The 14,413-nt window shown below is 49.7% G+C and overlaps 1 protein-coding gene across 1 annotated transcript; it reads right to left on the bottom strand.

Moving 5' to 3' along the window:
* Positions 1–2,129: 2,129 nt before the first annotated feature.
* Positions 2,130–5,645, bottom strand: GUCA1A (guanylate cyclase activator 1A). Its single transcript, XM_071578661.1, has 4 exons — positions 5,448–5,645; positions 3,284–3,433; positions 2,672–2,762; positions 2,130–2,290 (listed from the first exon to the last, which is right to left on the bottom strand). Exons 1-4 carry the CDS (start codon positions 5,643–5,645, stop codon positions 2,130–2,132), a joined length of 600 nt encoding a protein of 199 aa, XP_071434762.1.
* Positions 5,646–14,413: the final 8,768 nt, after the last annotated feature.

Below are 14,413 nucleotides of genomic sequence, written 5' to 3'. Positions count from 1 at the left end.
GTGCAGAGTAGAGGCTGAAGGAATCATGGGTGGGAATGGCTGTGTCTCTGCAGAGAGAGAGTGCTCAGCTCTCTCCCTGTGCTGTTACAGAGCTAAAGTGGTGCAAGGTTTGTGCTGGACACTTGTGGGGGAGTTAATTTTGCTGCAAGAAGGTGTGTTACACACTGAGTAAACAGCTCAGCCCAGCTCTAATAACGTGGTTGCAGCTTCTCTCTCTTGCATTAGGGTGAGTGGACAAGTTGGCCCATCAAAGGGTTGCTTTCCATAGTGTGTTTCTGACAACAACCCCAGATCCTGAACCTTCTGGTCTGTTTGGGTGGAAAATATGGCAGGAGGGAGTTCTGGGGTTCCCACAGAGGGAGGCAGCAGAGAGGAAAGCAGGAGCCACCTGGAAATGTGGGTGGGTAAAGCAGAGCTCTGTAAGAAACAGTTGTAGGACTACCCAGGCAGTGGTAATTTTACTCAAGGTAAAGCTCCCTGACTTGATGCAGATGAGGTTCAGAAGAGCAGGCAGTGCCCATGGGATGCCAGAACCTGGAGCAGCCCCTTTTCCACACTGATCCTGAAGGAAACAGATTTCTCCCCAAGCTTGTGCTATTCTTGTAAAAACTATTTTAATGAAGCCAAACCAAAGGTTTCTGCACTTGCATGAGGCAGTGAATCTGTCCTGCTGGAAACAGAAGGATTGATTAAAAAAGAGAAGAAGCACAACCTGAAATAATGTTGTAAAACATCTTTATTAGTTCACTATAAGACTGGAAGTACAAAAGCTTCCAGGTTAAACACTGCCAAATGAAAAAGACACACAGGACAAATGGTCAGAAAGTTGCTTATGAATTGCCAATACCCAGTGCTAAATAACAAAACATTCATCTGGGCAAGAAACCCTTCCTGGTGTCCTGTATTGCCTCACCATGCCTGAAACTTGCTCCCACCAGATGAGGAAACTCCTCTCCAGGAGCAGCCAAGGCACAGCCCTGGCTCAGCAAGGGGATGGTGGGTGGTGTGGGGTGAGGCCACCCCTGTGCGTGTGCAGGGCCCTGGGGGCAGCCCCTGCTCATGGCACGAGGCTGCTGTGCCCAGGGGGCTCTAAGAAAGGGTCTTTACTCCGTGGGGGACTGCACTTGATCCCACCATGGAGGTGGTGGTACCCCTTGCCCGCTCGGGAATATTTGGGTACCCGCGGACGCCGCGACTCGCCCGTCTCTGGCAGCTCACCCTCCAAAATGCACACACACACTGGAGATAAACCACCTTGTTGCTCAAGTGTAACTCCCAGGAGAGTTTAATTTTGTTCTCCAGGTGGCAGAAAATGCAGGAATATTCCTACAAAGATGCAAAGCTTCTTGCTCTCAGGTTACTGCCATTGCAGTTCTATTTATCTGGAAATACTTGCTCACTTCCTGATACTTTAAGGAGAAATATGCCCTTAAAGTCCAGGTGGTTGTTTAAAAAAGGCACCATTCGATGGTTTTAATGCTTTTCAACAAAGAAAAGCCACTGCATTCTCCCCTCCCTTTTTTCTAGCTCATAAATGTTTTTATCTGCCATTATCACTAGTCATCGCTAACCAAATAGGAATAAATCAAAGAACAGATGACCAAACTTGGTGACTGCTTGCTCTGGAAATATAAATGGAAGGAGAAAGTTTAGGTTTGCTTTTCTAGGACCCCTGTCACTGGGCCAAGTGCTGGGCAGCCCCGGGGTTTGTCCCCTGCCAAGGCTGCAGACGCCGCTGTTGGCCACGGCCTCGGGGTGAATGTTGAGGCGCTCTCGGTGTGTTTTCAGGCTGCACAGCATCGTGCAGTGGGAGCAGAGGCTGTGCCCCCTCTCTGCTCAGCAGCACCGTCCAGAGGCCCCTGCACAGGGCAGTCCGGGGGGAGTGTGTGTTCCCCACATCTCCACACCCCTCCTTGCAGCAGCTTTTCGCCGGGCAGGGCACCCCCAGCTCCCCCAAACCCTCTGCCAGGGGAGTGGCACCTTCGGGGCAGGTCCTGCTCCCTGCACTAACAGGACAGTCTGGCCACGCTGGCGCTGGGACAGTTCACCAGCTCCCACAACCACAACACGACTGGAGTTATTAATGCCAGAGGGGGAAAGTAGAGGCAAAGGCAAAGCGTCCCAGGGGGCTACTGGGCAGGCTGTGCCTCCTGCTCCGACTCGTGAGGGTTCTGCCCGTCGTTCTGGATCAGCCGCACGATGTGTGTCAGGTCCAGGCTGCGGGTGAGGATGTCCAGCAGCATTTCATCCTTTTGCACACCCTCCATGAACTCCTCCAGGGAGAGCTCACCTGCAAGAGAGCATTGAGAACAGGTCTGTTAGATCCTGCAGCCTCTCTCTTCCCTCTGCCAACACTGCAGCACCTCCCCAGGGGTTTGTACAGGCTCTAAAACTGGGGGCTTAAATCTGTGTGTTGTACACCCCAAACCCCACCACAGATCACCTCCATGCCCCTAGGACAGGGGGCAGTTTGGGCAGTTTGCAGTGTCCCCTTGGAGCAGCTGCAGCTCACGGAGGGGATGGAGAGCTCAACCTTCATGGAGAGCCACCCTCTGGCAGCTCTCCCCATATCCTGGTTGTTTTGGGATACCCAACTTTGTTCTGTCAGCCTGCACTGCAGGTAAGGGGGAATGTGGGAGCAGAATGTGGCCCTGCTTAGGAAGCTGCTCACCATCTCCATTTATATCAATTTTGTCAAACACCATGTTCGTGAACTCTTCAGCCGACATCGTTTCGTTGCAGCGGTTGATGGCTCGAATCGCCTGGAAGGAACAAAGGACACAAGGGAATTACTGAGTGCTGTGCAGGTTGTGTATCCACCAGCACAAGTGGCCAAATGACCAGACATGAGAAGCTAAACTTTTCTGCAGGCCCTGCAAAAGTCTAAAAAACTGGAGATTAAAATCCCTGCAAAAGGCAACCAATGCTTTACCAGATTTAGTGGGCACGCTGGGATAAGCCAGGAGCTGCTCACCTCTGAAAACCCTCAGATTAAATTCAAGTGCTTATCTTAGTCCCAGTTTCAGTGGATGGGGTTAACCTGCCAGGAGAAGACCAAGAGCTGCATGTTGGAGTGTGGAGATGCCATGAGGGGTGTGAGGAGGGAGATCCAGCCAGGGATGCACCCAGTGGGAGGACTGGCAGAGGACAAGCAGCAAGTTTAACCCATGCCTACTAATTTACTGTGGAATTAGTTGGGTTGGAATGTTCCTGTTACAACCTTTCTGTCTACCTGCATCTAATGACCATCTGTAATAGAAATGGAAAAGCTGAGCCCACTCACTTTGAAGATGTTCAGCAACTCTCCCCGGTCGATGCAGCCGTTCCCATCCACATCATAGAGCTTGAAATACCACCTCAGCTTTTGGTCCACCTTCCCCTTCAGGACCAGGCTCAGAGCTGCCACATATTCCATAAAATCTATGTAGCCATCCTGGAAACAGAAGGTTAGAAGCTACAGTGAGATTAAAAACCAATAGGCAGTGAGTGATTTTTTTTCTGGTCACTTTTGGAGGTCCCTACTGGAGATGATTCCTCAGTAGTGGCCACGACATTGAGAGCAGGGGCTTGGGGAGCACACCAGAGGGGATGGGTGTGGGTCCCCTGCATGCCCTGTGGTTAAAGTCAAGCCTCCACCTTGATCTGTGCAGAGCCATTATAGAATTATAGAATAACTAAAGTTGGAAAAAGCCTCCGAGATCATCAAATCCAACCGTGGACCGTTATATGTTGGGAAGGAAGGAACTCAGCGGGTGTTCCTGGCTTGGGGACTGAGGAAGCCTCCAAAGCCTGTGCTCCAGGAATCTCTTTATGCAAAGCAGTGGTAATTCAGAGGTCAAAGGCTTATGCAGATGAGTCCAGATGGATTACACAACCTTATCCTGCCTGCACACACCTATGGCTCTTTTCTGCTGCAAAGGGGTCTCACATACAAACCTCCAGGAGAGGAATAACATCAGGAGTCACCCCAGCATGTTGGTGACATCTGGGACCAGGTGCTGCTCTGTCCCTGTGCCATTTCTGTATCTGATTCACATTTGGTCACGTCCAAAGCACAAATACATTTATCTTTGACCTCCCTCCAAGGCGTTTTCCCACCTCCAGCTCCTGCTATGGCATTAAGAGACCTTCAGCTGGACCCAAAGGGCTCCCAGCCAGGGTTATGGATCACTGCAAAGATGCTGCTGAGCTCACAGAACACCAGCCTGCCTCCAGACACTGCCCATGATGTCCACAGATTCTAGAGGCTTTCTGAAATGCCTTGTGCCCACCACAGAGCCCTTCCATGGCACTTGGAAGGAAAGTGGTACATGGTGCATGGCAGTGCCCAGAAGTCTGATGGATGTGGCACCTGGGAATTTGATTTGATGGTGAACATGGAGGAGCTGGGTTAAGGGTTGGACTTGATAATCTTAGAGGTCTTTTCCAACCTTCTTGATTCCATGATTCCATACTACAAACCACAGACAGAGCATAAGCCAGGGTTTGGTCAATGAACGAAGCCACTGCCCCGTGGGGCCAGTTCAGGAGATCATCTGCTTTATCCCACTGCTGCAGGAGCCAGATTAGCTATAAATAGCTACTAAGCCCCATTCCCAGCAGGATTTCCTGTGCATCAATTCCCTTTTCAGGCATGCATTCAAACAAGGGGCAGTGAGCAAGGTAAAGGCCAAGGCACAAGCAAACACCTGAAGGATTTGGGCCTGATTTGTCTTTTTCTCAATGGGATTAAGGCCATTAAGGCCTTTGGGTTGCCATAAAATACATTCCTCATCTCACAGGAGGTGCAATTTCAAATCATTTGCAAATAAAGGAGGATGTTGTTTCCTCTTGGAGACACAGCATCCATCTGCTTTTCTGGCAGAATTCCCAAATATGTGCAGGTGCTCCAGGAGTGCCCTGCTCTGGGGGTCCAGCACAACAGCAGCCCGAGGAGCACAGGAAACAAAGGGCCCGAGCTCCTTATCACAGAGGACAGAGCACATGGAATAGAATCAATCAAACCAATCCATTTATAATTTAAAGCAATGCAAAACAGTAAACTGTGGCTTGTGGCTCCAGAACTCTTGTCTCTGCATGAATGCAGCCCTTGTTCTCACACCACTTGTTCCTTACTGTCACAACATTTGATATTTAAGGATTAAAGGGCACTTCATTTTAAAGGGATCACGGGCTGCCAGATAAAACCCCACTGGTTTAATCATTTAAAGCTAAAAGGAAAATATCAGTCCTGAGAGAAGTCTGTTTTCTCACAGAGCAGGCAGCAGGTGAAGAGTTTTTGCTGGCACTTTTCCCCTTACATAGCTGATTTTACAATTTCTGGAAAATCAGGCTGTGCATACCCAGAGCAATTCCAAAGTCACACACACCCAAACACACCACGGGGGATCAGAGGGAGCACAGCCCATCCCATCCCTGCACAGCTGAGTGAGAAGGACAATATTTACCTTATTAAAGTCAAACGTCTCAAACATTTGCTCAACGTATTTGTTCGCTGCCGGACTCAGGTTTTTCAAGCCAAAGAACTGTTTGAACTCATAGAGGGTGAGCTGGCCAGAAGGACACTCCGTCATGAACTTCTTATACCACTGGTGGCACTCGGTGGTGCTCAGCTCCTCCACGGTTTTCCCATCCATGTTCCCCATCTCCACACCAAGTGCTGGTCACTTTGCAGCCAAAAATGTAGGTTTTGTGAAACTTGAGAAAAGAAAAAAAAAATCTCAAAATTTTCCTTCTTGCCTTCAAAATCCAAATGTTCCCAGCACTGTAGGGGTCAGGGTATCAGGAAAAAATGACTGCCTGGTGCGAGGGTTGTACCAATTCCTTGCCAGTGATGGATGCAGAAGACACGTCTTCTCCAGAAAACTCAAAAGCACAAAACCCTCTTTGGACAAGAGGGTGACATTTAAGTACCCAGCAAATCCCTCCCCAGCCAATGAGGTTCAGGGGGGTGATGGGCTCCTGCCAGGCATTAAGAGTTCAGGGTTAAAATAGAAAAGAGGTAAAATGGGGAAGTCTTGCAGATTACAGGCCCAGCAGGAGATTAGGAGGGTGGAATTTTCTCCTTGATGATCTAATCTCTTAATCCACTTCATTTATCATTGGGGAGGGGGGTGTCACATGAGCAATAACTTTTGCACCAAAATCGGAGTCAGAAGAGAGAAAACCACTTAGAATTCTCTGGGCTGGTACTGCCTTTCTGGTTTCCCTTCACCTTTCTCTGCCAGGGGATTCCAAACAGGGCTCTGATTTTCAGGGAGGGGGAAGCACCATGTCAGCTCGAGATGCTACTGAGGGTAAATTTGGTGTGCTGAGACAAATATAGAAACATAAGTGCTTTGAATGGTAAAGCTTTAAGTGCTTTCATTGCAGACACCAGGAAGGGGAAGGTGCCTCCCCCCCAGCTGCAGGGTCTCAGTGTTCAGTCTCCCTCGTCCTCATAGTTGAGTTTTTTCTCCTCAAAATTGTCCCACACTCTGCTCACCCCAGGAGTGTGTTCTGGTTGCTGCATTACCAGAACTTGGCTGACACCAGTGGAGTTAAATGCAGCTCCAAGTCTCATTAATGATGAAACTGCCATGAAAAATTCTCCATGTGAATATGACCAAACCCACTGTTATTTTTACTCTGACACACATTTGGAGAAGGATGGGGGGATAAAGTGCACCCTCAGAAAGGAGCATGAGCCAAATCCTCCTTTAGTAGTGAAATGGATGTGACTCCTGGGTCTCTGCCCACAGAGAGTTTATCCCATAACACACATTTTTACATCTAACAACCTTTAAAGAGTTATCCAAAGATTGAAAGAGCCCAACTCTTGTGTGTTTGAGAGCTCAATATTGCGTATGCACAGCAGCAAATTAGGAATCACTCTGCTAAAACAAGCAGCATTACACAAGCATCAAACAGTTATGAAAAAGGAATTAGGCTGAGGAACACTAATTGGATGTGCTAATTCTGCACTTGCCACCAGGTCCCTGTCATGGAAGATGAACCTGGGCTTTGACCCATCACCAGAGGGGATGTGGCTGGAATAGCCCATCCTGGAGCACAGACAGGGCTTGCAGTTTTGAGGTGTGTATTAGCTGTGGATAGAGGCTCACCCAGTGCTCCAAGAAGCACTTGATAATGGTGTGTCCACTTCTCCAGAGTGGGCAGTGCAAAAGCTGAACTGTTTTTGCTGCCTTCTGGAATGTGCCACCTGGATTTCAGCTCCAAACCCTGAGTGCCACAACTGAGATGTTCTTTTCCATTCACTGAGAACAACACTTTGCCTGTGTCCAGGAATGCCTAGGGAAAGAAAATGGCCTTCCAAAGAAAAAGCAGAAATGAGACTCAGGCAGAGAAGCTGGTGAAATTGAGAAGCTGGATTCAGTCTGAGAGAGCTGGGGCTGTCCAGCCTGGAGAAGAGAAGGTTGTGTGGAGACAGAACAGCCTTCCAGGGTCTGAATGGGCTACAAGGAAGCTGGAGAGAGACTGTTGATCAGGAACTGTAGTGATAGAATGAGGAGTAATGAGTTCAAACTGGAAGAGGGGAAATTTCTATTAGATATTAGGAAGAAATTCTTCCCTGTGAGGGTGTTGAGGCCCTGGCACAGGCTGCCCAGAGAGGCTCTGGCTGCCCCATCCCTGGGAGTGTTCAAGGCCTGGCTGGACCTGGTCCAACCTGGTCTAGTGGAAGGTGTCCCTGCATACAGCAGGGGGTGGGGACAAGATGAGCTTTAATGTCCCTTTGAACCCAAACCACTCTGTGATCCTGGGAAACCTTCCCAGGTTTTGCAGCGTGTGCTGGGGCCAGGCTGGTGCAGACAAGCCTGGCTGGGTGGACACTCACTCAGTGCCCTGTGCTGCTGACACCCGGTGCCTCTGCACAGGCAGCTGCCAATAAATGACAGGACAAGTTGAACCAGGTTTTTAGAGCAAAATCCACACTGCATATTTCTCTGGGGAGCAGCGGCACAGCCTCAGCACCCATCCCTCGCCTCACGTGTTCGCTGCTGGTCGTCACTCAGACACTGATGGAAAACTGAAGTCACAGCAGGTGCTGGTTTCACTGGTTGGGCTTTATTGCTTGGGCTTTACAGCCTTCTGCTCCGAATGGGTCTCCATTTCATAAGGTCTGCATTTTCCAGGTCTGTTTTTGTCCTGCTGTGGTTGGTGTCCTCTCGGAACTGGTACCCACAGTACGGCCTCTGCACGGTGTAGAAGGGGGACAACGAGTTGGAGAAAGCTCGTCGGTAGAAGACAAAGTCAGAGGAGCTGAGGGGAAGGCCCCCAGAATGGACAACCACAGGAATGAAGCGAGTGGCCACAGGCTGGTTGCTGTGGGGAGGTGATGCAGATGGTTGGCTTGTTGGGATGGGCTGTGTGCTGGAGAACTCCTGCTTTGCTTTGGTCTTCTCCATTCCCTTGGGTCTCCTGTGGCCTTTGTCAGGGGCTTGTGGTGTTTCAGCCACCTGTGGCTGAACCCTGGAGGTTCCTGCTTATCCTCTGGGTCACCTAAAGCTTTGTAGAAACATCCCTTCTGTGGAGCAAAAGAGTCAGACAAAGGTATTGCAATATTGTCCCCTTGCTTTGCCATCCTCATCAGTGCTTAAGGCCCTGATGCAAGAGTTGTGTAAAACAACGAGTTAAACAAGCAAGGAGGGCTTGGGAAGCTCCTGCAAGGGCAGTCAGGACACAGTGTAAATGATGAGAAGTATTTACATTTCTTTAGCTAAAAATCTAAGGTGGTGTTGCTTAAAAAGAAAGGGAAGGTAAAATGCTGTGATATTCTGGAAACACAGAAGTGACATACAGAAAATAAAACAAATGCTGAGGGAACACACATGATGAGACTCGAAGGACTCAATCCTCTCTTGACTTGCATTTCAGCTGGTTATTTGTAACTGTGCAGAGTGAATATAAGGTGCTACCCAGTTTCTGATGTTCCTGCTGTCAGTCTGACCTGGCTTACCCCTTCACCACTTTTGGGGGGACACTGTATTTTCCTCCTGTGTTTGGCCCAGCAGAGCCCCAGTCCCAGGGCAGAGCCTCAGGTAGAACAGCTATAAACGACAGCAACACACACTCCTTGTAGAGCCTTCACCCAACCACAGCAAACGAGGCATGGAAATGGTTCAACACAATCTGACCCACGAGGAAAGAGGACACAGCAGTGATGACAGAAACCTGACATGGTCCTTTAGAGCCTGAGCATCAGCTCAGCAGCTCTGGGTGCCTCTGCAGGTGCCTCATCCTGCTGGGTGAATTTTTGCTCTTGCCAAATCTCTAAGTGAGTTTTTCCCCCAGAAAGGTGAAGACACAGCACAGGGGACAAGGACTGCAGGAACAGCCTGTTTTGCCCACACATCTGTAAGAACAGAACCCTTTGCAGGGGTGGGGTGTGGATATGTGCCCCAAAACACACATGGGGCTGACTTGTGACCCACAGCTGCTCCAAGGCTGTGCTTGACTGCAAAGGTATTTGTGCTGCTGTTACCTAAGCATGACTCAGTTATCTTGTTTTCGTTGACGACACCTCTGTGCAAATGGAAACTGGCTCTTCCCCCAGCAATTAGCCACTTTACTTCTGGGTGTTCTAAATAAACACTTTGCTTTCTTGCTTATTTTTAACCTTGTAAAGAGGTTTCCCAGTTTCCGTGACGTACTTGGTGCTCTATTTCTGTTCCCTGGCTCCTAAGCCTATTAGCAGGGGAATGCCCGCAAATTGGTCAGAAATCTCCTTAAAGTCTTTGAGGGGAATCACCAAATCCCTGCAGGTTCACCACCTCTTCTTGTCATTCATTTCTCCAGGGCAGCCACCTGCCAGATGCCTGAAAGGCTGGAGCTCAGGGCATGGGTTATTTCAGCAGTTACTGCCACAAGGAAACCTCAGTCCATTTTTTTCCTACAGGGGATTTTAACTCCTGGAGAGTGTATTTTATACCACTACAGTAATTTTGGTGTGGTTTGTGCATCCCTGCTCTGAACAAATTTAGATTTGTTCAGAAATTATTATATTCACACACATGCACACTGATAGCTCACGGCCATTCTTGCTTTGGAAGACACAAGTACACACACGACTGTGCTGTTACTGCTGCTCCCACCCAGTGGGGAGCACTAATGTCCTTAATCCCATCAATTTGGGGTGTGGAGGGGAGGCTGGAGCTACCTTGACAACCCAATTGCTAAGTCATGTAGATGCCTTCAGGATGTGCAAGCCTTGCTCGGCAATAGAGACCTGACAGTCATTTCCAGTGACAGGAGATACTGGGAGTGCTGAGCTTTGGGCTTTGCTCCTGTGATGGGGCTTGTCTGGCCTGGAGGTTCCTGCCTATCCTCTGGGGCACCCGAAGCTTTGCAGAATATCCTCCCTGCCTGTGTGAACGCACCTGCTTACGTGCTCACAGTGTTGGAGGGGAAGCACCAGCTTAATGCCCACAGCACTATTTATGGCACTGCCAGTGCTCTGTGCCTAAATTAAGAGTCCCACGTAATCCTGTTGCACCCATTCATACAATTAATCCCTCCCAAACTGCCTGCTGTCCATCAAAGAAAATCCCCCAGGAGGGGTCACAGGGAGAAGACTGGTTCAGTAACCAAGAAAGCTCCAAGGGTTCAGCCGTGCAGGTGAAGCGTCCCCTGGGCTGCTGCTGGAGCACTGCCTGTCTGCCAGCACTGCCTGTGTCCTGAAGTTCCTCTCTTGTCCCCCTGGAGCCAGCCCAGGAGCCATCCCAGGATTACCCCCTGTGGTTTGCTCTGAGCTCTCAGCACCACGGGGGCAAAGCCGTCTGACGGCAGCAGCGGGATTTGCGCAGCAGGGAAGGGCTGATGCATCACATTGACATCACCAGGACCTTTTGGTCCTGGCCACCCTCAGGGCAAGGACCTTCCAGACCCCTGCCCACAAGGATGGGGACATGGTGAAAGGGTGTCTCTCCTGCCAAACTATGAGCTTGGGGCACACACCTGTGAAGTTCTCTCCCTGGTGGGGACTCTGGAATGTGGTGCTGTCTGGGGTGGACGCAGGAGGCAGCACTGCCAGGGTGGGCAGTGCTGGTTGTCAGGGCCCTCAGGGCCACTGTGAGCACAGGAGCCATTGTGACCCAGGGGTGTCACCAGGGTGGTGGATGTCATAGGGGTGCTTGGGCAGAGGGTGCACAGGAGGGGCACAGCCATAGGGATTAGGATTTACACCCAGTGGGCACCACCCAGTCAGAGCACAGCTGGGGCTTTGCAGGATGCTCTACTGGCCCTGCCACCCACCCTGGAATGTGACCTTGGCAGTGTGGACATACTCCCCATATTGACATAAGTTGGTTCTCTTGCCATAGGTGCAGTTTGCTGCTCTGCAGCCACACATGAGAGTTTCCCTTCCCATCCCTCCTGCCCTCCCTCCCTCCTCCAGGTCCATCTGGAGCTGCACGAGCTGCACAATCCCCTCACACACCTGCGAGCGTGGCAGGGAACGATCCACATCTGCAGGGTGCAGCTCCTCACCTTGATGCAAAAGCAGATTGTTCTGGGGTGTTTACCTAAGTTAGGATCAAAGGCAGCCTCACACCATGGCATGTTACATCAGAGCAGAGCTCACATGGCTATTTCTATGCTATAAAATCTGCTGGAGATCTTCCAAGTGCTTTCCTGAGCTTTGTGCCCAGCCCAGCCCACCAGTCCCTTTAGCTGTGTGGCCTCAGAGTGGCAGTTGTTCTTCCTTAAAAATACAGCCAAGCCACCAAACTGGGCTATTTTTCCATGTCTCTGGAGTTTGCACTTCACAGAATTCCCCCTGCCCAGCAGCACACCCAGCACGCTCTTTGTGCTGGTCCTGGACTTTTTCTGGGCTTCTGAGGGGAGGTCTGTGCAATTCTGGGAGGTGGAAGGTAAAGAACAAACATCTTTCATCTGGAACAAATAAATGGGAGTGTGCATATGAATCCTGGCAGAATTCTTTAGCAGCTTGTGCTCCCTGGGATAATAAATTCACCTCAAAACACACATCCCTTCATGTTGTGAGGGTGATTTTTTTCCTACGCTCACCACCCAGGGTGAGGCAAAAGCATCATTGGTTGGGTGGCACAGGCAGGGCTCTGGCATCCCCCCACCCCTGGGGCTCAGGAACACCTCAGAGCAGGGTCAGGGAGCTGAATCACATGTTCCTGCTCCCCCAGAGCACCTCTGCAGCCCTGCAGCCCCTTTGAAGTCTCTCTGGTGTAATGAGATTTTGTGGGACACCTTTGTGCACGAGCCCAGGCTTTTTCAGTCCATGGAATTTTATTGGCTTCAGTTCTTAAAACAGTCCCTCTTCTCCTTCCCCTTTGCCATGACTGTGTCTCTGTATATCTTGTTTGATTTGTTCACTTGAGGACTCTGGATATCAGTGAGCACTTATGTCTTGCCTACCTTGCAGAGATATCAAATCCTTTGGGGTTTTTGGGTCCTTCATTTCACCTCACTTCTGCTGTTGAGAAGTGCCAGTGAATTTTCTTTCAATACCAAACGTTGGAATTGATGATCTCTCAGGTCTTTTCCAACCTAAATGATTCTGTCATCCTGTCTGGAGCTCAGCTGGGTTCCCATGAGGAGGTGGCTCCAGCACTGCTGTTTCCCAGTTTCTACCCTATTACTCCTTTTCCCTGCAGGCAGGACCACCCCTTTCCTGCCATCCTGGCTCCAACAGGTCCCTGTGGTGTGTTCCAGGACAGTGAGCTCGGGCAGCTGTTGGAGGAGCTTTGCCCTGCCCTGTCTCACACTCAGAGCAGTTAAGATAACTGTCACAAAGGGTGCCAGTCCCACTAATTGCAGGCCTGGTGCTCGGCACAAAGCCACCCTTCGGCATCGCCCGCTGCTCCTCCAGCGGATTCCGGGAGCAGCAGTGGGAGCCTGGACAGGCTGCCCCCTCCCAGCCAGGAAAATCTCTCTGAGCACCTGCATGGAGCTGCACATCTGCAGCCCTGGGAAAATTCTCTGGGAAAATGCCTTTCATTATTATGGCCCCTATGCCACAAGCGTAGTATTGAATTTTAACTTTTTAACTCTCCTTTTCCTTCCTCATTTGCCATTCATGTTAATTCACTTTATTTAAGTGCTGCCTGGCAATTTGTGCCTTGATTTTCTTTTTAGAATATCATAACAGTGCTCATTTTTTGTTGTTTGGGGAGGATTTAATATGCTGCCTTAATTTGTACCTTAAGGCAAAAAAAAGGATGCTTTTCACAAGAAAGCATAATTTTGAAGTGATTAAATAAATTATATTTATTACTCAAAAGAAGAAATCCATATTGTTTTGACTCTCCAAATGCAGTGGAAATAGAAATAGATGTAAGACAGCCTGACCTGAGCCTGAAGCTGGGAACTGAGTTTCAGAGTTAATGTTTCGACAGTTATTTTGGGTTTAAAGTTCTCCAGAATTCCCTGCATTTATTAATAGCCAACGTTACTCATTAACTCTCAATTTTGACTTGCATAACACAAAAAAATCATGAGCATAGCTAGAAATTCGCTTTTATACCTGAAACAAGAAATGATTTGGGCTCAAGTCCCTCTGCCTCTAAGCTTTAGCATCAGAAACGCCCAAACCCAAACAGCACTCAGGTCACACGGGGTGTTTCTGGGGCTGCACAATCCCACAGGAGCCAGGAGGGATGAGCAGAGGGGCTCTGGAATGCTTCCTAAACTCTCAGTTCCCTAAAAACTCAGCATTAATTTGCTCACTATCATACCCAGGGCAGAGGGAAGGGATTACCTGGCAGCTTTCCCTGACTCTGGAGGATAATTCCTTATTTTTCTGACACCTGCAGGTCTCAGACAGGGACTCCAGATCCAGTGCACTGCACACAGGGGTTGTGGAAAGGCTTGAAGGGAGAGCCCAGCCCTTGGGACAGGTCTCAGCAGCAGCAGAATAGACAGAGAAACACAGGGGAGAGTGAGAGAAAAGTCAGACCCCTCCAAGGTTAGGACTGATGGAATGGCTGGATCTCAGGAAAAGGTTCTTCCCCCAGAAGGTGGTGGGCACTGAACAGGCTCCCCAGGGCAGTGGGCACAGCCCCAAAGCTGCCAGAGCTTCAGGAGTGTTTGGACAACACTCTCAGGGACATGGTGGGATTTTTAGGTGTCCTGTGCAGGGCCAGGAATTGGACTGGATGATCCTTGTGTGTCCCGTCCAGCTCAGGATATTTTATGATTCTGTTACTCCTTTCCCTGCTGCAAACACATTGGTAATAAGCATTTACTACAGCCAAGACCGTTTTCCTATGATTAAATCTCTGTTTTTCTATAGTATGTGCCACAAGGAACACGTTTCTCAAGCACACGGTGGGATTTTGGGGCTGTCCCGTGCAGGCACTTTGATGATTCCTGATGATCCCCGTGTGTCCCTTCCAGCTGAGGATATTCCATGAGTCTCCAACGCAGCTGCTCCGTGTTTGAC

Source organism: Pithys albifrons, chromosome 28 (assembly GCF_047495875.1).
Source record: "Pithys albifrons albifrons isolate INPA30051 chromosome 28, PitAlb_v1, whole genome shotgun sequence".
Lineage (NCBI taxonomy): Eukaryota > Metazoa > Chordata > Aves > Passeriformes > Thamnophilidae > Pithys > Pithys albifrons.
This window is presented reverse-complemented; position numbering and strand designations above follow the sequence as displayed.

Coding starts and splice junctions, on each gene's coding strand:
- GUCA1A (XM_071578661.1), bottom strand. CDS start 5,645: ATGGGGAACATGGATGGGAAAACCGTGGAGGAGCTGAGCACCACCGAG. Junction 3,434..5,447: donor AGACGTTTGACTTTAATAAG/GTAAATATTGTC, acceptor TTCTGTTTCCAG/GATGGCTACATAGATTTTAT. Junction 2,291..2,671: donor AATTGATATAAATGGAGATG/GTGAGCAGCTTC, acceptor GCTCTCTTGCAG/GTGAGCTCTCCCTGGAGGAG.